The sequence below is a fragment of the Rousettus aegyptiacus genome, unplaced genomic scaffold, assembly GCF_014176215.1.
Source record: "Rousettus aegyptiacus isolate mRouAeg1 unplaced genomic scaffold, mRouAeg1.p scaffold_m13_p_13, whole genome shotgun sequence".
NCBI lineage: Eukaryota > Metazoa > Chordata > Mammalia > Chiroptera > Pteropodidae > Rousettus > Rousettus aegyptiacus.
The window spans coordinates 48,102,634-48,128,418 of NW_023416288.1; the positions used below are offsets into that span (position 1 = coordinate 48,102,634).

At 64.4% G+C, this 25,785-nt stretch overlaps 1 protein-coding gene across 5 annotated transcripts in view; it reads right to left on the reverse strand.

Annotated features, from left to right (window-relative positions):
- DPP6 (dipeptidyl peptidase like 6) overlaps positions 1 to 25,785 on the reverse strand; it is a 320,383-nt gene that overhangs the window by 1,991 nt on the left and 292,607 nt on the right. For 4 of the 5 annotated variants that reach the window (XM_036230619.1, XM_036230620.1, XM_036230617.1 and 1 more), the window contains exons 13-25: positions 23,281 to 23,388; positions 22,340 to 22,431; positions 21,520 to 21,567; positions 20,843 to 20,961; positions 9,282 to 9,329; positions 8,652 to 8,750; positions 8,377 to 8,446; positions 7,577 to 7,771; positions 6,520 to 6,574; positions 4,047 to 4,158; positions 2,376 to 2,434; positions 1,571 to 1,643; positions 1,408 to 1,481 (exon numbers count right to left, since the gene is read on the reverse strand). In XM_036230619.1, coding sequence (XP_036086512.1) covers positions 1,408 to 1,481; positions 1,571 to 1,643; positions 2,376 to 2,434; positions 4,047 to 4,158; positions 6,520 to 6,574; positions 7,577 to 7,771; positions 8,377 to 8,446; positions 8,652 to 8,750; positions 9,282 to 9,329; positions 20,843 to 20,961; positions 21,520 to 21,567; positions 22,340 to 22,431; positions 23,281 to 23,388 — 1,152 coding nt within the window. The remainder of the gene's footprint in view (positions 1 to 1,407; positions 1,482 to 1,570; positions 1,644 to 2,375; positions 2,435 to 4,046; positions 4,159 to 6,519; positions 6,575 to 7,576; positions 7,772 to 8,376; positions 8,447 to 8,651; positions 8,751 to 9,281; positions 9,330 to 20,842; positions 20,962 to 21,519; positions 21,568 to 22,339; positions 22,432 to 23,280; positions 23,389 to 25,785) is intronic. The other variant, XM_036230618.1, reaches the window with a different exon arrangement.

The window sequence follows — 25,785 nt, forward strand, 5'->3', positions numbered from 1 at the left end:
TGCTCTGAGCCCGCAGCACGGACGAGGGCTCAGGGACGCTGGGCGGGACCCCACCCTCTGTCCCGCCCCGCGGGTGTGGGGCGGCGTGGCCTGCGGCCTGCGGCCTGCGTCCTGCCCGGCCACTCACGCGCGTGCGCACAGCTAAGTGCGGGGCCTCTGTTCGGCTCTTGCCCCGCGGGATGCGGGCCACCAGAGTCAGCTCGTGAAGTTGTGTGGGGTCAAATGCCACAACGCGCACGGAGCGCGAGGCGGCCTGGGACGCAGGGGGAGCTAAGACGGTGGCTCGTGACCGCGTGGTCACATGTGGTCAGGACCTGTCCCAGCGGGACGCAGCACCCAGTCTAATGCAGCTGGGGGCCCCTCGTCCCGTGACGCGGGCTGCCCCCGCACTAGGGAAAGGGACACTCTCGTCCCAGGGGACTTATTGGTCCCCAGGCCCCCTGCTGACCCAGGGTCGCCTTGTTACAAACACCTGGCACCCTAGGGCGTTCACGGTGTCGGCCCTGTATGTGGTCCCTCTGCTGACCCAGGAGGTCCGGGATGTGAGCTGCTCAGCCCCTTGCTGACCTAACGGCCTGCACGCAGGTGTGGCCCACGCGGCACGTCACCGCCACGGCTGTGTCCCGCGTGTCAGAGGCCACGGCGGTGACACGGTCGGCTGTGAGCGGAACAGGTCGGGGGGGACGCGTGCATGGTCCACCCAGTCCTGCCTCGCCGGCCCGCACCGGAGCCCGCCCTGACCGGCCAGCCGCACGTGACCCTCTACGGGACAGTGGCACGGGGTGGTCAGGGACCGGGAGGCGGAGGCCGGCAGAAGCCAGCGCCCCCGCCGTGATCTCCGAGCGACGTCGCTCGGCACCCGAAGGCCATCGAGGTCACAGCTGCTTTACCAAAGGCACCGGTGGCCAGGGAGGAAGCGGAGGAAACTTCTAGAAGCAGCACTGCAAAGAGCCTGGCCTTGGCTGTGGGTCGGGACCTGATGCCAGGAGGATGCGGCTGAGCTGGGTTTAGGGGGGGCGCTTAACCGCGCTCGGCCCGCGCTTGGCCAGGACCCGCGAGCCCCGCAGGACGGCGGCCTCCCTCACATGCCAGGGGCACCCCTGAGCTCGCCGTTGGGGTGTGGCGGCCGGCGTGGCCTTGCCCGTTGGGAGTCGGGGTGCTGCAGGTCTCAGGGGTTTCAGCGGGACGGAGCCGTCATCATCAGTAGGAGTAGCGAGCACGTGTAGTGCGTCACCCCGACGCGCCCGCGCCCCCCATGACCGGCACCGGCGCGTCTGCGTCGGGACCCCCCACGACCCGCGCGGGCGCGTGCGCGTCACGACGCATGCGCGCATCACCGCAGTGCCTGCCCCGTCGGAAGGGACGTGTCCCTCCACGCGCCAGGTGGGGCGGAGTCGCGCGCTGTACCTGTAAGCTGTAATTCGCCTTCCCTTTAATTAGGTGTGTGATGAGTTCTGCCGTGTGCTGGAAATGGATCTTTTCTGTTGAGAAAGGAACGGGGAAGGAGAGTGTTTGTGGGAACGTGTCGGCACCGCCAGGGCTTCGCGGTGGGCACGTCCTCGGCCCTTACCGTCCGCGGTCGCGTGGATGATCAGAAACCGCTGTTCTTCCAGCGCCGACACGCGTCGCGCCACCTGGGTCAGCTGCGAAGCGGAGCGAGGGGACAGAGTCAGTGGCCTCGCCGTGGGGCAAGGCAGCGCGCCGGGGACGCCGGCGCGGGAGGGGGCTGCGCGCCGCATGCGGCCTCCAGGAGGAGCGGGCGCTTTTTGTCTACCCACTGGGCGCATCTCGGGGGCCTCCGGTTCCCTCCCGCCACCACCTTCGAGGCCGAGAGGCGAGGAGACAAGAGGCCACCTCAGAGGGAGGTGACATCCTGGCCAGACAGTCCCGCTGTCCGTGCCAAAGCTCGGACCTCCAGGCCACAGCCCTGCCCTGCAACAGGCTCTGGCCCCTGTACCAGCCCGGTGAAGAAGTGCGTGGGTGACCTTCCACCCTGAGCCACCAAATGTGTGACTCGGCAGGTGGCATCCCAGGCTTCCGTCCCTCCACCCCGCCCCCAACAAACGGCTTATTCTCCCAAAGTGGAACTGGCCTTGGGCACTGGGCAGCCCAGAGTCACGAACGCCCAACATCGGGGGACCTTGGGAGGCACCCCTCCATCCAAACATCTCCCCAACTTTCTCCCTTGTCCCACGAGCTCTGTAATAGGATGTCAGTGACCCCCGAGGGGGAGGACCACAGGTCTTCTCAGAGGGGGCTCCAGCGGAGGGCGGGGGACAGCAGTCGGGGTGGGAGGGTGGGAAAGGGGACCCCAGAGAACAGGGGACTGCGTCAAGTCCCCCATTTGGCCCAGTGGCAGCTGTGCCCAAACTCACCTCGTAGGCTCTGTTGTCAAGGCCGTGGAGGCCCAGGTACCTCTCAGAAAACGCCGATGCTGGGCACAGGAGAGGAAGGGGGGGTTAGTGAGTCTGTGGGGAGCCCCAGACTGGGAGGGGTGCCCCGGGGCTAGGCTGGGGCGGCCAACAGACCCACTTGTACTTGAAACGAACAACGGCCAATGTTCGTTTTTAAAACACCAAACTCCACCTCTCGGGCCTTTCCACGGTGAATGGGATGGAACATACCACCGTGACACACTGAAAGCCAGCACTGGGGACCGGCTTCTTAGCAGGACGGAGCGACTTTAATTAAGCAAAAGCTAATTAGTCTGAATCCTGAATAAACGGGAGAACTCCCCACTTCTCCCAGCGTCGGGGAGAAAACGTCCTTCAGGATTCACGCATTCTTTAAACAAGCCTCGCGCGTCTCTGTTCCGGCCTGAACGCGGGCCCGGTGGACGCCGTGGGCGTGTGGCCTGAACGCGGCCCGGTGGACGCCGTGGGCGGGTGGGTAGGGGCGCCGCGGGCTGAGGGGACGGAGCTGCAGACAGCGAGGGTTTCAGAGACGACCGCCGTCAGGTAGAGACAACGCGGAGGACGTCCCCCCTGCACCCCGACAAGTCACATGCCGGACGGCAGCACCTATGTGCATTCAAACCAGGCAAATGACGTGGCATGGTTTTAAAGATTAAGACTCCCTGAATTCGAAAAGGGTAAGACGTGCTACATGCTCTCCCGTGGGAAGACGAAATTTAAATGGTGAGAAACGTGGACTCCGTTCTCGTACGGTCGGAAGGTGGCATCTGCATTAGGGCACCGCGTGAAGGTCAGCGTGCTCGCCGGCACACTTGGCTGCGGGTGCTGGACGCCGCCGGACGCCACAGTGGTCGCCGGAGCCTTCCCCAGGGCCCACCGGGTTGGAGATGGGGCGTGTGGGAGGTGCAGCCGTGGAGCATTTAAAGCAGGGGTTCCTGTCACAGAGCCACCCACCTCTAGGGAGGAGGGGCTGGCTGAGCGGGAGGAGGTGACGGACGGCAGGGGGCCTGGCACCCACGGCAGGGACGGAGTGCGACGGTGGTCTGGCCTGGGCGGAGGGCCGATCCCCGCCCTCGGGAGGTCTGTGCTCTGTCTGGTCCCTGCAGTGAGCCTCCTGCCACCTGTCCCTGGCTCTGACCCCTGCCCACGAGGAAGCCACGGTCTCCAAGGAAAGGCGCTGGCTGAGGGCAGGGCAGGGCTGACCGCAGAGACCGTCACCGCTCACCACCCAGGGCTCCCAGCTGCCATCTGCCCGCTGGGCACAGCCCCCACGCCGGGCCCCAGACCAGAGCAGGATGCAGGGGGCCCGGGCAGGCACGGTGGGGCGTGCAGCTCACGCCCTTCCCTTTGGGGACACACGAGGTTTTCCCGGCTCCCGCCTCTGCTGGCTGCATCTGCAGGTCCTGGTCACGTACGTCAGGATGTGGTTTATGGGCATCAGTGGACGAGCCACTTCTATCCAGAACAGGGGGCTTGGAACCCACCCTCCCTGTCCCCAGGCTCTCCATGAGGCTTCTGGGGTGCCTGCGGCGGGGGCAGGTGGGATGCAGAGCCGCGGGAGGACCTGGGGGCCGCGTGCGGGGCTGGGCTTGCCGCCCCAGCCCTGGCCGGAGACCGACCGACCGACCGTACCGTGGAGCCTGAAGTCCGTTATCGGGGAGAGGGCGGCACCGCAGGCGAACATGGGGCCTTGGTTTGCGTCCCTCGCTGGGAGGATGGACGTGCTCAGGTAACCACCGTAATCCTGGGTGTGAGACAGAGAGGGGGCGGGCTCAGTGCCACACGCGGCCACGGCGGCCCCGCGGGCAGCCATTTTCATGCAGTTTCGTTTCGTTTGTTTTTTGAATGTCCGCTTAAAAGTTGCTTGAGGGAGGGCAAAGTGACAAGCGAATTCTTCCCCGCCCGGGCGCCGTGTGACGCCGGCCCCGCTCCGTTGGGCCCCAGCGGCGAGCAGCCTGAAGAGGGAGTGACGTGGTGGACGCCCTGCGAGTGCGGGGTCACCGGGGTCACCGTCGCGTCCCCCGTTTCTTGTCTATGGGCAAAGCCAACCCATTTTCTGTGATTTCGAGAGAGGGCTCCCATACTGGTCTGCCCCAACACCCCATTCAGGGGCCACCACGAGACGGACGCCCCCGCGTGGCCTACGCACGGGCGGCCCCCCAGATTCCCGTCCGACCCTTGCCTTGGGGCTGACACGAAAGCGCCCCCTCCACGTGGGCCTCCCAGAGCGCACCAGCCCTCACATCGTCTGCCACGACGATGCTTGGTTCGGACGAGCTCGCGTCCCTAGAGGCCTGACGGGAGCGAGACACGGGTGCTTTGACGGGGAGAGGCGGGCAGGGAGAGGAGCGGGGGCGGGAGAGGAGCGGGGGCGGGAGGGGAGCGGGGGCGGGAGAGGAGCGGGGGCGGGAGAGGAGCGGGGGCGGAGAGCAGCAGGGCGGGCGCGGGGCTGCGGGGTGCCTGTGCGCCGGGGTGAGCGTGGAGAGCCCGCGCCTGCCGGTGACGTGATGCCCAGGCCCCTCTCGCCACAGAACTAACCGTCAGGACACGGCCGTTCACGCGTGTTGTGTCGGAGCGGTCCCTTCAGTGGGACCGAGTCCCTCGTCTCAGTGACAAGGGTCTTTTTGTTCCCTGGCTAATGACATTTACTGCCGATGGAATCTGCAAGTCCTTACAAGTCATTCTGCGGTTTGTTTATTTACAGCGTTGACGGACACCGCCCAGCGCTGGCGGGGCCACGGCCCGGGGCAGCCGCTCTCGGGGACGGTGTGGCTGCTTCCTGCAGAACTAAGCGTGCTCTCACCCCGTGACCCCGCAATCGTGCGCCCCACGTCTCCCCAAAGGAGCTGAAGACTGTCACACGAAGCCTGCACGCGGACGGTCACAGCAGCTCCACCCGCTGCTGCTAAGACCGGGACGTGACCAAGGGTCCTTCGGCAAGGGAGGGATGGACCACTGGTCCGTCCAGACAGCAGAGTGTCACTCAGCACACAAAACGAATGCGCCAGCGAGCCAGCGAAGGGCGCGGAGGGACACTAAGCGCACATCGCGCGACCTGGCGCGGAGTGGCCGTTCCTCCGCTTCCGGGGATCGCGAAACTTCGTGTGACCGCACGTCTTCTGTTATCGTGCGGCGTGACGGAATGGGTTTGCCCCGCTTATTTGTGGAAAAGGGAGGGTTCGCGCCTGTCTTCACCCTCTGGCTTGGCTCCAGTCTGACGCCGTCTTAGAACACCAGTGAAGGGGGGGGAGGCGGGGACCCCGGAGAAAGGAGGCCGCCCGCCGGGTGACGCCCCACGGGCCGCCGACCATGCCCTTCGGGAGAAGACCGCGCCGGGGGGACAGAGGCGAGGTCAGCGGCGGCCAGTGGAACGGGGGGGACCGCGATGTGTGGCACTAATGGGGGGCGCGCGCCACCGTCCGCTGCCTGAACCCGCAGGACGCACGACGCGGAGGGTGACCCCTCACGCTGCCTGTGGACTCGGGGAGGTGACGACGCGTCCCCGTAGCGTCACCCACTCTCAGCGCTGTCCCGGCCGCTGGGGGCGTGGACATGGGGGAGGCTGTGCGTTTTGGGGGTGGCGAGCAGGGGAATTCTTCCCATCTCTCTCTATTTTGCTGTGAACTTGCAAATAATCCAAAGATAGTCTTTTTTTTTTTTTTTTAAGTGCTGAATGTATTTTTGCTAGTGAACCCTGGGGCTTACGAGGAAAGAAACATTCCGCAGAAAGCGGTCGGCAGGCGGCCCTCCCCTGCTCCCCCAGGACACCTGTGTGGGGGGGGGGCACAGCTCGGGGGGCCCGCGGTGGCTCCAGGAGGCCCCGTTCCACAGGCCGAGGGGACGCAGAGCCGACCCTGGCTGTGAGGGAATGTGAGGACGGCCTGCGGAGAGCCGGCCGGCTGGAAGATGGGGCGCGGTCGCGAACCCCCACGGGCTCGGTCCCAGCGCCCGACTTAAAGGGGCGAGGGCCCAGCGCGGCAGAGCCACTGAAGGGAGGTGACCGGCAGAGGCCAGTGGGCGCGGGGCCCCCCCCACGCGGCACACGCGCTGCCGGCCCGCGGCCACGCGCCTGGACGGGGCCACCCGACACGGCGGCACGGCTCACCTTCCCAAACACGGCCACGCGCGCTCTGTCCACGTACTGCTCCCTCAGCATTGTCCTGTGGGGCCGGGGAGAGAGGGTGGTTAGCGCCCAGCGAGGCCGCGCCCCCGCCCTCGCCCCCGCCCCCACCCCCGCAGGGCTGTGCGGCCGCCGCTGGAGCACCGGGACCCCACCCGCCGCGAGGAGACCCCGGAGTTCTCGTGTAACCGCTGCGTGCGCGGTACGCCGCGGGCAAAGCTCGGGGTGCCGGCCGTAACTGTGTACAGCATCCAGGGACACCGTGAGCGAGGGCACCGAGGCCAGTCCGGGCGCCTCCAGGCCCGCTGGGTCCCTGTCCCCGCTGCAGCCCACCCTCGCATGGCCCACGGGCCCCCCGCCACCCCCGACTCCGGGAGGAAAGGCGCTGGGGTCCCGTGCTGCCGGGCTGGGGGCCGGGGCACCAGGCTCCCACTCTGCCCGAGGTGTCCTCTGTCCCCGGCCCCCAGGAGGGGTCCCTGTCCTGTGCCTGGTGGGAGGCAGACCGCCCCCCCCCCCGCCTGTGCTTCCTTAATTCATCACCTCCCCAAAGCACCCAGTTTGAGTATTTCCGGTTCCACGCATTCTCCACGCTCGCTGCCCGCTCCGGGCCACCCGCGCTGTGCCCTCCTGTGGCCCGAGCCTTGGCCCACACTCTGTTCTCTGGCCGGTGCCCCGAGACCCAGCCCGGGTCCACACTGTCCTCGCCCTGTACACACTGGCTCGGCCTGTGAGGGGACGTGGCTCGTGTCGTCTGCTACGGAGTCACCCACAGGCTCCATGATGAGAGTGTGGGGTGCAGGGGGGCTGGAGAACCATGCTGGGAGCTTCGGGGGAGTTCCCGTGGCGCGTGTGTGCGGGGGATGGGGGGAGGGGACACGCCCCACCGTCCCCATGGCACGTGTGCGGGTGGGCGGGGCACGCCCCGCCGTCCCCATGGCGCATGTGTGTGCGGGGGGGGGGGGCGGGGGGGGCGGGGGGGAGGGGACACGCCTCACCGTCCCGCGGCGCGCGCGCGCATGCGCGCTTGTGGCGCGGGGCTCACCGCACGGCCTCCGTCTGGTCCCTCTCCTCCAGGACGCCCAGCCGCCGCCGCACTTCGTGCAGGAGCTTGGTTCCCTGGAAGCCGCTGCCTCGGCCGTCACACTTCACCACCACGGCCCCATGGCTGCTCACCATCACCGTCTCCCAGCTCACCTCGAACTTCTCGGCCACGCTCTGGCTGCCCGGGGTGCCGTCCCTACAAAGGACGGGGTGGCCTTGACGCGCCGGGTCCACCGAGGAGACTGGCGCCCGGCTGCCTCGCGCTGACCCCACGTCCCACTGTGTCACCCAGGTGGGCGAGCGGCACTGTCCCCACGCCCGTGCTGAGGGACGTGAGTCCTCCGGGGGCCAGCCCGCAGCCCGGGCACCGTGAGGACGGCCATCGCAGGGCACGGATGGAGGGGGCGCAGACGGGCGTGTGCACGTGTGTGCGCACACGCGTGTGGGCTGCCTCCTTTTGGGCTCCTTGTTTTAAACGCGCACCGCAGGGTCCCCTTCTCGGCACCTGGGAGCCTCACAGCCCACCCTGCCAGGGGCCGCCTGGCTTCGCCCCAGCTGACCGTGTCTGAGCCCCATGACCGTGGGACTTGCTGCGGGTAACAAGCCGCCCCGAGGGGACCCAGAGCCCCATCCTCGTGGCCGAGAGCTGCGACGAGGCCCTGACGTCGCTGACGGTTGGCTCGAGGATTTACTTCGTGACATCACGTCCCTCTCCTGTCATTACGAGTTCCGTGCTTGTTTGCACGCTGTTCCTGAGCCCCCAGCAAGCACCCCGAGAGAGGAAGAGGCCAGGGTACTCACACGACCAGGAGCAGGGGGTAGTGCGTCGTCTCAGCGAAGGTGGCGGGCTTGAGGATCTGAACGGGCAGGCCTGGGCAGAGAGGAGACGGAGCCGCGCGTGAGGGGCCTCGTGGCTGGGCGGAGGCCAGGCTCCCTCCAGCCCTCGCGGTGGGGCGGGGGGCCCTCCACACGCAGGCCAGGCCCCAACCTTCACCGGGTGACTCAGGCTCCCTGCGAGGACTTGGGCGAGTCACCCGGCGTCTCTGAGGCTTTCCTCCAAAGTGGGGCGCACTCACTGTAATCGTCGACGTCGATCTTCCGGTACTCCACCTTAGGCATCTGCCGGTCCTCCACGGCCCTCTGCACGTGTTCATTTGTTTCTAGGTCGAAAATTTCTAAGGGGGAGAGAGGCACAAAGGCGCATTCGGATTCGGCCGCCGTTTACGAAGCCGTGGGTTTCCACATGCATTACCCCCCCCACCCCCGCCCATTCCTGTCCACGGCTGGAGGCGGTCAGCGGCGTCCGCACTGTCCAGGCCAAGACACGGAGACGGGTGTGCACGCGGGGGCCCCTGGGCGGTGAAGGGGGCAGCCGCGGGGACTCGAGGACTGAGGACTCGCTGTCCGCCGGGGGGACACTCCTGGGACTTTTCCAGGGGACTTCTTGCACGACAGAGCTCGCCAGCTGAGCCACGCCTGCGGCCTGTCTCGGGAGCTGCTCTGAAGGCCGCGCTGGGGCCCAACGTGAGGCGGCCGCAGGCACGGGACCCCACGCGGCGGCGACTGCGGACGGGGTGACACTGGCGGTCAGCGGGCCGGGAGGGCGTGTCCCCTCCCTGGGTCCCACGGGGAGGCAGCTGGACTGCCCCGCACGCCTGCTCCGCCGCCCCCGGTGACAGGAGACGTGGGGGACCCAGGGCACTTACTCGTCTTGTCCGTCGTGCTGTGCACGGTCACCCTGGGGACTCCCGGGCCTGCCCCGGCAGGGACAAGAAGCCAGAAAAAACAGAAAGAGGCTGTTAGTTCACTGAGCGCCCAGGGCCCGGGCGCGCCGGGGACTCGGGTCCGTGGGAGGTCGGCGTGGACGGGTGAGGGCGCCAGGGGCCCGGCCCGCGGGCTGTCACGGCCTCTGCACCCACGGAAACGACAGCGCCCCGACACCGGTGTGCGTTTCAGACTGCCGAAACACCACGACAGCATCGCGCACGCCGCCTTCGCCGAGTCCCGGCAAACTGCGCGGTCCCGTCCTGAGTCCCCTTTCCAGCACGCCCCAGCCGGCTCGCGGGGGGCACTTAGTAAAAGCTCACTGATGGGCCGGCCGTCTGCGCATGCCCAGTGCCTCGGTTCTCCGCTGACTCCCTTAGGCTTGCGGCTTTGCGGCCCCAAGGCCGTCAGGAAGTTCGCCGCTCCGGGAGGAGGTACCGCAAAGGACTGGGCGACCGTCGCCGGCTCTAGTCGGCCGACTTCTCCACTGGCTTCCGCCAGAGGAGATCCCCGAAAGGAAAAGGTCCTTCTAAATGATTCCCTCTGCCGCCGTGAAAGCGCACTCCCGGCAGGCCCGGTGGCCTTTCTCGCCTCGTCTCTGCCCCAGCGAGCCGGACGTCCTACGGGTCCCAAAGGACGCCAGGCCGGTGGCCACTGGGCTCACTATTCTCCTGACATTGCTGCCCCCAGACACTGGCGTGGCTTGCCCCTCTGTTCACGGAAGTCTCTGCTCGGGCACCTTCTCCAAACACCTGAGAGGGCAGCCTCGCGTGACCACGCGAGCCGCCGCCACCCCCTCCTGCTGCCCTCTGCTGCGGCGAGGCCCCCGTCACGCTGTCTCCTGCCAGGACCTTACACGGGGAACCTCCGGCGTCTTTGCCCATTGTCCTTCCCAGCTGCCCCGGGAGGGCAAAGTCCAGAGAGCGTACGACCGAATCCTGAGAATCTGCCTCACTCGCTCCCATTATTTCCGGCACCTCCAACGGTGTTCGCGACAGAGCTGGATGGAGCTTGGCGTTTCTGTGGCGTGAGCGCCGTGTGGCTGGGTGATCGCAGGGAGGGGCAGGGGAGCGCGGGCCCCTTCGGTCCCAGGGGACTTGGGAGAAGGGAGGGGGAGAGAGGAAGCGGGGGCAGGTGAGGCAGGTGGGAGACGGGTGGAGGGAGCTGGGTCTGTCGTGGGGACGTGCGCTCAGGGGTGTGGCTGTTCTCGGCTTCAGGGCGGGGGCGGCCGCGTCTCGGCTGGAGGACGTGCTGGGCAGAGCGACCGCCGGTGTTTGGCTTCCCTGGGACTCACGAGGGTGCTGTATGACATGGTGCGTCGCGAGCCGGGGACTCCGCCATGGACCCTGCCACTTAAAAGTCCTCTGCAGATGCCTGAGTGGATGAGCATCTCAGCCCAGGGCCCACGAGGACGCGGCAGAAAAGCCGCCGGGCTGTGGCTGACAGGCGGGCTGGGGCCGGCTCAGCGAGGAGACCCCTCCTGGCTCCCGCGGGGCTGGGGGGCAGACCTCCGAGCCGTCTGCTGCCCGGGGAGTAAGCCAGACGCTGTCAGTCCACACCCAGAGTCCGGAGATCCAGGGGCCCTTTCTCCACCCACGGACAGTGCTGCCCGACAGAATGCAGGCCCTCCAGATACACGCGACTCTCAGATCAACCAGACAGGATAGGGGGCTCACCACTCAAGTTATTCGTCGTTTTCTTGAAATCAAAAGAAACTGTTTTCTGCTAAGTCTGGCGTTCTCTGACGCAGGGGGCGGCCGGGCGCAGGGGCCCAAGGGCTGTGCATGTACACGGGGAGAGAGCGTTTACAGAAGGGGGTGCACGCACTGTCTCCCCGCTCGGAGACCCGCTCCCCCACGGGGCTCGGGGGGCGACGCCAGCTGCCGAGAAGCCGCACGCCTGCATCTCTTCTCCAGCGAGTGTGCGAACAGCGCTTCCCACATCCTCATCACCGCCGTAAGCACGCCGTTCGCGTGCCGGCTACGTGAGGGCACTCGGCCAGGTGACTGCCGCGAATCGTTCCCGAGCCTCACCGCGGCTCCTCAAGCAGATGCTTCTCAAGGCGTTTCACAGAGGGAGAAACACCGGTCTCAAGAGCTTTGGGACATTCGTCTCGTCCGTACGACGAGAACAGTGCCAACCCTGGGCTAGTCCCTTTTCATTTTTAAATTCCTGAACTTGCTATGTGTTTGTAAAAAAGCCCAAACACTCAGGAAAGGAATAAAGGGAGAAGGAAAAGGTGCCTCTCGCCCCCACCTCCCAGAAGTGACCTAAACATCTCTAAAATACCCTAAAATGCTTCTCTGCACATATGTGGTCATGTTAACACATAAGCGAATATTTTAAACATACGGATAAAACGCATGGACTTGTATGTAAATCTGTAGCTTTACCAGATCTTAACATAATGCTGCAATCAATGCCTTAGCTTTTATAAAAATAAAACATCGCACACAGATTCGAAGGCACCTGCGTACCCTTCCCTAACCTCGGCCTTCTCCCTTTCCTTCTCAGAGGTCGCTGTTCTCTCAGAGTTACTACTTACCACTTCCCTACAAACGTAAAAGACGCATTTTTGCCACATGGCATGGATTCCTAGTGACCTACGTGCCACACATCGTATGACGCGCGTGCTACGTGCCGCTGCGTCGGCCGGACTTCCGGCGGCCCCGTGAACGAGGGACACCCTCGATGCCCGGCCCCCGACTGCCCGGCTCACGGGCTCCTGCCCAGCTCTGCACGTGCTGCGTCGCGGTACCGTCTAGTCCAACGGCGGCGGGGGGACGCGGCCAGGTGTCAGCGGGCGGGGGTGACGGTGGGCGCGGCCACCTCGGAGACCCGTTTAACGACGGCCGCAAAACCTGCAGGTCCTCGCGACCCCCGCGCACGCAGACAAGGAGGCGCTCAGTGGGCTGTCCTTAGCGATGGCTGTGCCTGAGCGGCGAATCGCTCAGCTAGCCATTGGCGGGAGAGGGGACGACTTAGACTCGGGATAGTCACAGCGCGGGAGCTCGCGGAGCGTACGGCACGAAGGAGTCAACGCGTGCCCCGCCAACAGGCACCCGCGTGAAGAGCACAACGTCGTGTGAGGACGTCAAAGGCAAACGCCGCAATGCGCGGCTGCACACAGCATTTTAAACGCTGTGTAAGTTCACGCGTGTGCCACACCCCACCACGCGCACACACCGCGACTGATCGGGGGCACCGCCCGCTGACGGATGTCGAGGCGCTTCCCTCTCGTTCCTTGGCACCACAAACAGCTGCGGAAAGCCTCACGCAGCTCTGCACACGGGAGTTACGCGCTGCGCTCGCTCTGCCAAAAAGGTCTTGTCATCCGTTTTCACTGAATAAGCTTGTGGTTCCAAACGCAAAGCCCCCGCACCCCGGGCTTCACAAGGAGAACACAAGTTTGTTCCTGGCCAGTGTTCTGTCTTGAGAACCAGCTCAGCGGCAGCCCGGCAGGCTGCTTCATGCCGCAGCTCCATTCGAGGACGGGCTGAAGGGCCGGCCCCGTCGGGAACATCCAGCGCTCGCGGCAGCTTGCAGACATGCGCGGCGGCCGTGCGTGGGCCACGTCTGCTCCCGCGCCTTCGGCCAAGGGAGCCGAGCAGAACCTCTCCGGCGGAGGCTGTGCGAGCCGCACAGCATGGCGGTGGGGGGGGGCAGCGACGGGCCACCACGCGTGGCAGACACGTGTGAACTGCGGCAAACACGCTCTCCTCGCCCTCCGGCCAGCGGAGCATGGAGGTCCGTGTCGCAACTCAGAAGACACCTTTGACTTTTTTCAACCAGTCGAAGAGCCAAAGACCGTATCTCGGTATTGGTTTAATTTACATTTTTCAAACTTTGAGTGAAGTCGGAGGGCTTTTCACGCTGCGTTGCGTGTATGTGTGTGCGCGTGTGTGTGTGCGTGCGTGTGTGCGTGTATGTGCGCATGCGTGTGTGTGCGTGTGCGTGCACACGCGTGCATTGCAACGGGAACTGCCCTTTGCCATTAGCTGCACTGCTGGTCTCGTGTTAGTTAGAATTTGGGTTCAGCTCTTTGCCAAGTGGATGCAGATTTTCTCCTTATCTGCCACTCAAAAAAGCCCCTGAGTGCCAATGACAGCTGCCATCACGCTGAACCAAAACTTAAAAGAACACAGCTGCCCCCCTCCCCGGGCTCCCACCGCACCCCAGACACGGGCGACAGATGCAGAGCCACGCACTGGACCCCTCGGGCGGGTGCCGGTGCAGAGTCTGGGAGCCCGTGTTACACACGAGACGCTCGCTGAGTGATCACCGGTTCGCGACGACGACCCCCCCGCACACGCCGGGCCGTCACGGACCAAGGCGGCGCACTCACGTTCGGCCAGGGGCGGCTCTCCCAACGCCCCCTGGGCCCGCGTCGTGACTCTGGTTACTGTCTCTCGGTGTTGGCCGCCTCCATTCACAAGACCTGCACTCTATTCTGTCTATTTTTTTCGAGTCACATCACAGCCATGCCATCTTCACTGCCATTTTAATACAGAGTATCCTTTAGACCGGCAAAACAGAAATAATACAGAGAGAGCACACGAAGGGGGAAACATAACAAAAGCTTAAAAGCGGCACAATTGAAGCCTACCGCGTCCCACCTAATCCCACGCAGCCATCCGCACCCGTGCGAAGGCCAGGCCCTCCCCGGGGGGGCGGGCCCCTGGGTCGCGGCCCCCTGTGCCCTGGAGGGCGGCTCCCGCTCAGGAGGTCCCGACCCCCCGCCCTCTGTGGTCTGCGGTTCCCCACCGGTTCTCAGGCACCGTGCTGGGCGCCGTGGAGACACCGCCTCGCCCCGCCAGCCCCCGAGACGGGCGCGCCCTGTTCCCGACGTCGGAACATCTGACGGGCACCCCGCTCTGAGCGGCGACATGCACACGAAGGAGACGGCCCGCGCCCGCACGGAGGAGGCTCTGCTCTCCGCCTGAGCTGCCCGCGAGCAGGGGCGGAAGGGAGTCGGGGCGAAGCCGCAGGACTGCGTCTCTGTCGGCCAGCCCTGCCGGTGCCCGTACGTTTCTGTCTCGTCTGAGGACACGGCACGTGCTTTCCAAAGTACATAATTGAATTTCACTGAAAACCGCTCTGTGCATTAGCCCGTGTTAAGCGTTTGACCGTAGCTGGATGCCCGCCGTCCCATGCACACACTCCTCTCGTCACGCGAGCATGCACACGCGGACGGACAGCGTGGACGTGAAATGACTCCGCGTGCTTCGCTTTCCTGTGTCGTCATACTTCCGAAGGCCTTGGCAGGCACGCGTGTGCCCCGCAGCTGGTGCGCCCCTTGGAGCCGGCCGAAAACGGGGTTACTGTCCACACCTGAGTGCAGAACCGACAGCAGAGAACTGGCTCTGTCTGCTCAGCCTCTGCAGACAAAGAGGAAACCACAGCAAAAACGATACTTGTCCTTTAAACAACGTTGGTTAGTCGCAGAGATTATTTTGGCTTACGTTAGATAGATGTCTGACGTCCAAACTCACACGGCTCCTGTGTGTTGGGGAGGGGACAAACGAGGTCAAGCAAATGAATTCGCAGCCAACACAGAAGGGACTTTGATCGATGAAAAGACCCTGCAGCCCAAGGGCAAACAATTCAAATTGCAAAAAGATTTGAATCACACAACGGAGTTGCAAACAGAAAATACTTATTTTTGTATCTCTGGTTTCTGGTTCCATTTGTTTCAGGACATTAATTTACACCTGCTTCACTGGATGGAGAAAGGTGACAGTCACAGATGAAAATGAAGTAATTAAAAAGGACACCCAGTCTGGGGCGGTGCGGGAGCCATCAGGAAAAAACAGTCGGAGAGACAGGGCTCGTCTCATCTGCATCCTCGGGGGATGTCTATGTGACAGATCGTTTCCACCCAGAAGCTGAACTCACGGTCTGCAAACGGCGGGGACTCGGGCAGTGTCACGGCCACCACGGCTCAGCTCCGAGGCGCTGGTGGCTTCAAAGAACAGGGCATCCAGCCCCTTTATCTGTGGGTTGACGGATTAGGCCTGCCCCGCCCACAAGGTTGACACACGGAGGGGACAGCATCAAGCTAAAGGTGGGAGCTGGCCAGGGTGCTGGCGGGAGCTGGCCGAGGTGCTGGCGGGAGCTGGCCAAGGTGCTGAAACCATTGGCGTCAATGAAAACGAAGTCCCAAAGACGGTTATTTTCCAGTCAAAGCTGCAGACGCATTTTGTGGCCGTCCAATTCCCAAGCCTTGTTGCTGACATCGCACCTGGGACTTGGGGTTCCCCCTGCCATGCCCCACAGTGCTGAGTTTGCTTTAATCCAATCTCCTGTGTCCAGGGAACCTGAAAGTGATTGCATCCCATGCAGCAGCCTAAGTGACATCACTCGGTGGCTTCGTGGAGATCAGTGGGTCGTTTTACACACTCGCAAACGACGGTGAGGGGCATCACGTGAACTTTTTCCAGTCACGTGTAGACTCTTGCTCTAGACATCATGAGTGGCACTTAGGACACATGATAGGCGCTTTTAATAAGAGAAGCTGCCCCAGTCATAAAAAGGTAAGAGGCTTCCATATGTTCTCGAAGTTCGGCCAGCTTCTTTGCGTAGCCGATTCACAAAAGCTTGAAGTTTTGGGAGCAATCTACACAGAAGCTTCGCTTTTATGCCCTGTACACATCAACCTGGGCGAAATTTTCAGATGTTTAGCATAATTCACAGGCTCAAAGTACGAAGGAAGGAGCTTAGTTTTATTAGTTTTGTGAGAGGAGGTAACCTACAGGTAAAACGAGGCGACGTGCATTGGCTGCTTTGTTTGTCCCTGCGTGTGGCCGAGCTAGAATCTAGGTGGGGGTCTCCTTTTCCTATTCAAGGGTCTTCTCAATACACGTCCCACAGCTGCTGGTATTGTCATGTCTCTCAGACTTGCGACAACACTTCTCATCATCTGCCTCCGCGTGATTCCAGAAGTTCTGTGGTCATTTTCAAGGCAAGCAGTTGAGTCCGAATTTGAGTTCTCATGCTACACTTACGTCTTTCCTCTCCAGCTACCCGTGGGGCTTAGGAACCAACTCGCACAAGTTCGTACCTCACGCAGAAAAATGCACAGTGTCTTATTAACAGTAAGTGGCTAATCGATATTCGCCGATCACATAAACTGGTAAAGAACCCGCTGGCGGGATGCACGCCATGGGAAATTGTAGAGTCCATGGAGCCAGTTCAGAGGCTGAGACCCGCTCACCTGAGTGATCTCGAAGTTGCCATGGAGGTTAGCTCTGGCTTTCGGAAGGTGCAGAAAATCACATGGAGGCATCATCTAGTTGTTTCCTCATCTCGTTTCTATTCGGAAACGGTTGTGATGGTCTGTCTCGGCCGTGAGTGCTCTGGGACAGACCTCCTCTCGTCTGCATGAAGATGTGCTCCCCGCCCCCTCTGAGTACACCTCCCACACTATCCAGGCGGCTCCTGGTCCTGCGAGTCCCACCTCCGCTCAGCTAGCCAGGGAGGATGACTGTGGCCCATATCCAGAAAAGGAATGAAAACCCTTTGTCCACAGACAGGTTCCATGATTAACCTTGGTTGGTTTAGCCTGATTTTTGCACAGAATGTAAATGTAATAGCCATATTAACTGACCACCATGTAAGTTTATGTTTCCGGTCATCAGAAACAAGAGGTGAAATTTCTCTTACTACAGAGAATAGAGGAGAGTGACTGAAAGCCCCACCTCTGAGATACCGAGTCAGAACTAGGGGAACAACAGCATCATCAACACCATCACCATCATCACCATCATCACCATCATCACCACCATCATCACCATCACAGCATCATCATCATCAGTAACAACATTAACAACACCATCACCATCATCAACCAAAACGTCATCGTCAATGACAGCAACATAAACAACTGCAATACCACCATCAGCTCCTCCGCGCCAAGCCGCACTGCGATAGCTTTACACAGAACAGAGAATTTGGTCTTGACCACAACCCTATGAGTCAGGCGCCACTGTGACCACGATTTTGCAGATGAGGTGGCCCAGGCACAGGAGGCCACTTCCTCTGGCCTCCTTCCCAGTGGAGACCGTTGGCCGTTCCCCGCCCATGTTCACTGGTTTCCAAACGCTCCCTTTCCTGCCCACCGGCCGCACGGCTCGTCTTTCCTGAACGCTGCGACACGCGGCCTTTCATGTTCTCTGGGCGGTTGTATGTGTTTGTCGCCTCGACGGTCCATTCCTGGCACGCGGGGACCTGTGGCCTCCCGTCTCTGCACCGTCCACGCCCATGGCACGGGCGAGCTCGCCTGTCTCCAGCTCCCTCCCCACGCTAATCCCCCAGGTAGTTTCAGGATGCTGTTAGTTTTTCTAGACTTTGGGCTAAGTGAGGGCAGGGCCTTGCCCTCTGGTTCATCTTTGCGTACCCAGCATTCAGCCCTGTGTCTGGCAAATACCGGGCATCAAAGGAGAACTTGAACTGGACGGTCAGTCCTTGTGTCGCAGTGGGCGGTCTGGCAGATGCAGTCGAGGGGGTGTGATTATGATTACACACTGGAGGAGACACCAGACCCCGGGAAGCCCCGGCCCCACGGCAGACCCAGCGGGGAGGTGGAGTGTGCGCTGCCGCAGCGCCCTCTGGTGTCCAGGGGGAAAGTCTCTAGTTGTCCTTGGGCACCAGGGAGAGCGAGGTGGTGTTTGTGGGCGCCCAGAGCAGGTGGACGTGCAAAAAGTGCCGATTCTGGTCCTGGCTCTGCCCCCAACGGGCCGTGTGCTGTGGGCAGGACGCAGAAGGTGTCCTAGTCTGCTCCTCCGTCAAACAGGTGCTGGCTTTGCTGGTGGGAGGCAGGAGGTGGACGGCCAGACTTTCGGACCAGCTTCTAGGTCCTAAATCCATGAGCTGTCGTTGGGTAGAGTCTCGCCATGTGCCCGCCACGTCCCCGAGGCCGAGGACGATGGCTCGTTCCCATGTGTATTGCTGGCCCCAGCGAAGCACGTAAAAGTGTGGTCCTTCCGGGTTCTCCCCGGCCTGGAACTCATTAAATGACATTTCTGTTACACGCCCCCCTCTGTCCCCCAAACGTGAGTCCCTCCAGGCAGGAGCTCTGTCTCATTCTTTGATCCCCAGCATCGAGTGGCACACAGGAGCCGTCAATGCGTGACCTGGGCGGGTGAGCGAGGCACACGGCAGAACAACTCGGCAGGCGGCCAGGGCGCTTCTCCCGAACCAGCGAGGACTCTGCTGGGAGAGAACCCAGCCGGAGTTCGCTTTTTCAGCGAGATGAATCGCATTCTCCTTTGCAGAGCCTCGTAATAAACCCTTTCAAGCGGGTTTAATTTGTGATAAAGAGACACAAATGCTTTTGTGCGTTTTGCAAAGAAATGTCAAAAACCTCACTCTGGGGGCTACGCAGCTAAGTTCTCCAGAAGCTCTCTGTGACTTAGTGGGATGAGATCACCTTTCTGACGAGAGCCGGCGGGAGCGGGGACTCAGCGGTGGCTGACGGAGCAGGCAGACGAGCCGTGGAGGGCTGGAGAGCGGGCGGCTCCGGCCTTTACCCGCCTTCCCGTCCTGACGAGGAGCGCTGAGGAAAACTAACGAAATGCGTCCGCTCACACCAAATGCGAAAAAGACTCATCTGAGCTTGTGAGAAGTCTGATTTCAAGGGTTAAAAAACTTTGTTTTCTTCCAACATCCAAAGCCTGTCACTGGAATGCTGAGCCGAGCAGGTACGCCCCGCGGAGGTGGGCGCGGGCCCGCAGGGGTGGGCGGGTGGGCGCCGGCGCATGCAGGCGGTGCCCACGTCTCCCAGGCGGACCGACGGCCCCTCAGCAGCCTGTGTTGATTATTTTCTCTTTTTCAGGACGGATTCCTGTTCTTTTTAAACTTCTGCTCCGCTCTGCCTAAATTCTCAGCACCTTTGACTCCGGGGCGCCTGGCCGGGTGAGGTTTGATTGCGTGGCACTGTGACCCCCAGACGCCCGCCGGGGACCCCGGGCCCTGACCCCGCCTCCTGCCCGTGGCCAGCAGGAGGGTCTCCTCAGGGCAGGGCCACAGGTCCCGCCCTTCCGTCCCGTCATGCCCTCTTTCCGGATGAGGACTTCTGCGGTCCTTGTCATGGGTGCAGCTGAGGGTGGGGTGGCAGCTTCTGAGAACGAAGAGGGGAGCGCCCACCCGCCGCAGGACGACGTGCGAGCCGCCAATGGGGCACGCGGTCCCGGCCACCGCCACGCCCAGGGACGGCGCCGTCAGCCACGCATGGCAACGGGTGTCAACGTCGGCTCGCTCTCCCCCCGCCCCCATCACGCCCAGGACATTACGACGATTAAAAGCGAAGGGCCTCCGGCCCGAGGCGTGCACCGGGCTGGCAGACCCGGGCGCCACGGCTCACGGGTTCCCGGGGGCGGCGGGCGGGAACGCGGCCCACTCGTCCCTGCGGAGTTGGGCGGCCACCTCGCCTCGGCTCCACGTGCAGGCAGAACGCGACGGAGCCCGAGTGTGAAGTCCCGTCCCCGGCTGTTTGAACTGCCACCGGGAAAGTTAAGGGTCGCTGGGAAATGAGAACTAATGCGACCCGAGATGCTTCCCGCTTCTCTCTCCTTTTCTTGACCAAGACAGGACGTGCTCGAGCTAAGACAAGAGGCCACCTCTAACTTTTCGGTGCATTGGGGAGCACGTGCCATGGTGGCCGTGTTGTGTTGGTGGCTAAGTAACGGGGTAAACTCGCGGGGTGTCGGGGGTGAGTCGTTACGGTAACCGCCGGAGAACTCGTGAACTCGCGGAGGAGAAACAGCGCTGGACGGACCCACAGGGGCAAGTGCAGACGCAGCTTAACGGTAGAGAACAACTCATTTCACAGACGAAGAAACCAAGGCCTGGCCACCTCCGACCCGACCGCAACCCACACCTCTGCGAAAGCGCCTCCCTGCATGTTAACTTCCCTGGCACCCCGTCTTCCGCCGGGCGCGGTGCATGTCATCTTTGGACTTCGCTTTCGACGCCACCCGTTCAGATCTGCTTTCCAAAAACCCTTCCGCGCCGCGGCCCGTGGGTGCCCGGCCGGTGGTGCCGTTTATTTACGCCTCCTCGTTTCTCTGGACATCTCACAGACAGGAGATGCCTGCACGCGCTCAGGGGCACAATCGTTGGGAGCAGGAGCTGGCGGGAGTGAGTGGGGTGGGGAGAGGGCTGTCCCCCGGGCGCAGGGAGGGGCACTTAGTGCCTCAGATGCTACCGTTCATTCCTAATGGCTTTTCCAGCACGCGCTGTCCGGACAGGACCTCTCCTTCTGCAGAGGCATGTGGCACCCGCTCGGACTTGCTGGGTGGCGGGGGAGGGCGTCGGGGGGAAAGCAACGAGTTTCTTTTCCACGGGAGACGTGTGTGGCATGACCGTCGGGGGACAACGGGGTGCTGGCGGAAGCGCCCCGGGAATAGGCTCCGCCCCCGCCTCGCGCACTTGCACCTGCACCTGCCGCGACCCCGACCCGGCCGGGCCCGGGGGCGGGGCCAGCGCGCGCAGGCGCAGGACGTACCTTCGCAGCTGAGCAGGAAGAAGTCCATGCTGCGGCTGAAGGAGGCGCCGAAGTACGTGCAGTTCTCCACCAGGTCGCAGGAGAGGCACTGCCGGTTGAAGCTGCCCACCGTGCTGGCGCTGGGGGAGGAAGCCGGGGGGTGGGCCGGGCCTGGGGGCGCGGGGTCGGCGCCAGCGGCGTCCCGGGGGCCCGCCCTCACCCCGGTCCCTCCGCCCTCGCCGCCCGGCTCGAAGGCCCGTGAACGCCCGCTGCTTGCACCTGGCCCGGCTGGCAGGTGTGCCCCCTGCGGGAGCTGTCAGCACGTGCGCCGTGTACGGCCTCCTCGGTCACCTACGCCTTTATTCAGGCCGGTGCACGTCCCCGAGGGGAGGGGAGCGAGGTGCTGTGTCACGACCTGGCGTCCGCGTCCCCCACGACCTGGCGTCTGTGCCCCCGTCCCCATCTCTCCAGGAAGGTGGGCGCTGTGAGGACGGCGGGTCTTGTCTGCAGCTCTGAACCCTCGAGGGCCCAGCACAGGCAAACGACAAGGCTGGAGCTCCAGACACAGCTTGTCCTCCGCCTCCCGCCTTCGTGCAGGGTCTGCCCTGCTGCCGCCCAGTGGGCTGGGGGAAGGCCCCATGCCACCTGGCCGCCCATCCCCCCACCCCGGGCCCCATGGCGCCGGCAGGTGCACCTACCTGTACAGCTGCCGCCTCCTCGGCAGGTCCTCCGTGCTCAGGAAGTAGCTGCAGGGACCAGCAAGTGCACAGGAGTCAGCGTGTGACCCACCCCGGGCTCCGCGGTGCGGCCAGTTCCCAGGGACCCCGCGGGGCACCTGCTCTGAGTGGGCTTCGTGTGCGTGCGGGCGGGCTGGCCTCTACCGGCCCAGGGGTCCGCACGTGGCACGCAGCCCCTGCCACAGGGCCTGGGAGGGCGGGTGTGACCCCGGGTCGGGTGCGGGAGTCTCTGCAGGGTGCCGACCTCCTGGGGGCCAAGGGCCCCACTTACTACAGTCCAGACGTGAGGTCTGGCTTGGCCACGGTCACTGCTTTTCACCCAGGGCCCCAAACGTGGAGGCCGGGCCCTGCCATGTGACTGGGCAGGATGCGCAGAATGGGGCCCCCGTGCGAGGTGGACCGCGGCCTGCCCGTCGCTGGCTGTGGACCGCGTAGCCCCTTCAGTCCTGGCTCACGCGGCGTCGGCCCAGGAGAGCGGCTCACCGCCCGGGGGGTGTCACGCTGTGTCATGCAGCGGGCTCTGTGAGCACAGCCAGGCGAGCAGAGGCCCGACCAGCATCGGGACCGCGGCCACCGGGGCGTGTCCGGCACTGGCTCGGCCCTCGGGTCAGCGTCGCTGTCAGGGTCCCTCCCGGCCCCGGGGGCCGTGCACACTCCCTAGGAAGACCCCGGGCCTCGGCCTAAGGGGGACACCGTGCTCAGGGCCGGGGCCTCGCTGGGACAGCACGAGGAGGGCCCCGGGCTGGGGGCCGGCCGGGGGCGGGGGCCACGTCTCACTCACATCTTGTTCCGCTTCTCGTCGTAGGACAGGATCCTGGTGACGTCCCAGTCCCCAGAGGTCACAGACTGTATGTTGTCATTGCTGCTGTTGGGCTGAAGCACAGACAGGCGTGAGCAGCGGCGAGGGCACCCGGCCTCTGCGGCCCCGGCCCCGTCGCCCGGCCCCGGCCGCCTCCGTCCTGGGCACCGGGCTCTCCTGTGGGACATTCCTGGAATTCTGTGAAATTGCCTTCGTGCTGTGCCATAAACACGGCCAGCGGTCATCTTTGATGTCTTTTTGCAAAATCCACTTTGGTTCGCCTGCCCCGGCCCCAAATAACGGGACTGCTTCACAAGCGGAGCCCGCACGCCGACCGAGGTGCTCCTGGGAACGCTGCAGCCCCTTCCCCCGAAGGGCAGAGTCCCTACAGTCCTGTGCCCCCGGGGAGCACCCCAGGGGGGCCGCTGTGCCGGAGACAGCACCCGCTTTCGGTGCCAGACCCCCCTGTGCGGAACCGACGCACACCGTCCAGCGATGCTCTGCTCTGAGCAGACCCGGGACCAAGGGAGTGGCGGGCGGCGGTGGCGGTGTGACAGAATGGCCCCTGCCCGGCGCTGAGCGTGGGCGCGGGAGCCTGGGGCCTGGAGCGTGAGGGGCCCTGCGGGCGCCGGGTCCCCCGCCCCGGAGGCGAGGCGTGCGGGCATGCCCTGCACTGGGGGGCGGGACCGTCCCACGAGGTGGGGGCACCGGTGCCCAGGTGACGCCGGCCGTGGACTGGCTGCCAGCGTCTCCTCTGGCACTTTCACAAGTGTCCCTTGCACCAGGATGTCCGGCTGTCCACCCCACCTCTGGGCACCTTGCTCCCTGTTTGAGCACCCAGGGGCCCCCAGGGGACCTCGAGGACGACGGGTGCCCCCGGAGCACGCGCCACGGGGGGCGGCCACCGGCCCCGCAGCGCCTACCTGGGACGAAGACATGGCCACGTGGTAGAACTTGCCCTGGCCGCCCTGCGGGATGGCTCTGACGAAGAAGAAGGTCCGGCCGTCCTCGGAGAAAGCCGGCTCTTCATTCTGTGGGTGACAGAGACCGGTCAGTCCCGGGGAGGGCCCTGCCGCGTCTGCGGAGGCCAAACGGGGCTCAGGGCACCGGCTGGCGCTGTCTGTGTAATCACTAATCAGAGACGTGGTGGGAAGGGAGACCGCTGAGCGGGCCTGTCCCTCCCTGGGGCGCGGGGTCGGCCTCCGGTTCCCCGGGAGATGAGGGCCTCCGAGGCCACCAGCGCAGCAGAGGCGGGGGCACAGGCACCCCCGTTCACAGGAACTGTGGTGGCCTGTGTCAACCGCTCCGATGGGACAGTGGCTCGGCCCTCTGCCCGGGGCAGTGTGTCCGCTTCCGCGGTGGCCTGTCGAAGCCAGAGCGTAGTGCAGAATTCCTCCGGGTGCATTTATTTTCTCTCGTAAGGAGATAACTGTGAACGATCCCAGACCCGGCTTTGCCTAAAAACGGACAAATTCTCTTCTTTCCACGCCGTCCTTGCCTTTCAGTTTATGAAACCCCGGTCAGCCTGCGGGGCCCGCCGAGGAGACGGGACAAGGGGTGGCCACTGGGGGCACGTCGCAGGTGTCCCCAGGCGCTCGCTGTGCTGCCGGCAAGGGGAGCGCCCCCCAGCCGTGCGCTCGGTGACTCGGGGGGTTCGGCTGCGGGGCCCCACCGTCGCTTTTCCCTGGGAACAGCCCACATCCCGGCACTCCCCGGGGGAGGAATGGAGGCTGGACCCCAGGCCAGGGCCCCGCCTGGCCCCCCGAGCTGAGCGGGCACTGCTCCGCCGCCCGCCAGCCCTCCGTGGGCGGCCGTCCCCTGGGAAGGCACAAAGGGGTTCTGCTCTAGCCGCCCCCCCGGCTCCCCAACGCTGCAGCCGAGGGAACCCGTCCCGACCCCGGCGAGCTGGCTGCGGTGCACGTCTCCTTGCACGCTGGGCGGGGGTGAGCACGCCAGGGGACGAGCCCCGCGGGCAGCAGGGACCCCGTCTCCCAGCCGCAAAGAATGTGTGCGGTGCAAAGCGCCTGGACAAACGGACGTGTGACGGGAGTAGCGGTTCCTCCCCGGGAGTCTTCGCGATAAAACGGAGCCTTGAATCCACAGACACCTGCTTCTCCATCGGGGGCGGGAAGCACGGCGTCTAAATGCAGGGGGCAGGAAACCGGCAGGAAACCGGGCCTCGGGCACGCACGGCTGTCTGCCAGCTGGAGCCGGATGCCGCCGGGGCCGGGACACTGCCGGGGCACCCCGGTTTCCTGCGGGAGGGTTTGCACGCTTAGGGGAGACACATACTCTGAATAAAACAACGAGGACTCAGTCCGTTCCGGCCAGAAGCACGGTCTCTGTACGGAGAAGCCGCCTCAGGGGACTGTCGTCTTCACACTGACCCGCGGGAGGCGGGTAAAGGGCCAGCTGAGCCTCGGCTCCTCGTGTGGTCAGTGGATTCTTAGTGAGGAAGCGCAGTGACTTTTGGCCGGAGACGGGGTTTAGCCCTGGCTCTGACTCCCGCGGGCTCGGGGGAGGTTCCCGGTTCTCCGGGGGGCGGGGTGAGCTTGTCGCACGTGGGGTGCTTCCCGGCCTCTTCGCCTCCGTTGGTAGCAGAGCCACGCAGCGTGAGCCCCGTCACCCGTGGCGGCCTCCGTGGGCTTCCTGCGGCCTGTCTGCCGGTCTTCCCGTGGTTCAGGTGTGGGCACCCCGTCTAACGACCCAGCCCGAATTCTGGAGTCACGAAACCCGAGTTCCGGTGCGAGCAGGGAGACGTGCAGAAGCCGACCCGTGGGACCGGCTCTTCCGTCCATCGACGGCGGCGCGTGCTGGGGGCTGCCGCCCTCTGTCCGTGACGCATGGCCGGGTCCCAGCAGGGCCACCTGGCCTCTGCGTCACACCCCGTCCCGCTCCGGCCCCGCCCACGGCCCAACGCGGGTTTCTGAACAGGCCTTGCGGTGCCGCCCCGTTTGCCACGCCCTGCGAGTCCCACGTGCCTCCCCTCCCGTCCCGGCTGAGACGCCATCGAAACCTAGGGCTCCAGCCGACGCATTCTTTCTAACGGTGTGGTGAAATTCACGGGACACACAATGAGACGTTTTAACTGGACCGAGCGGATTGGTGGCACGGGGCACACTCGGCGTCGCGCGGCCATCGTCTGCGTCTCATCCGGAAACGTCCCCGCCGCCCCAGGAAGAGCCCCGCGCCCACCAAGCGGCTCCCCGCGCCTCCCTGGCCGCCCCCAGGGCGCCAACGGCCAGCAAAGGGCTTTCCTGGGTGTGCGAGGCGCGGGGCCTTCGCGTCTGGCTGCGTCGACCCCCACGAGCTCACGCAGCGTGGTCACCACGGCCCAGAGGCGGGGACGCCCCTGGCCCACGACGGCGAGGCGGGCCGTGGTTCGGCCACACGCCGGGACGTTCTTCCGCCACAAGGTCCAGCACGTG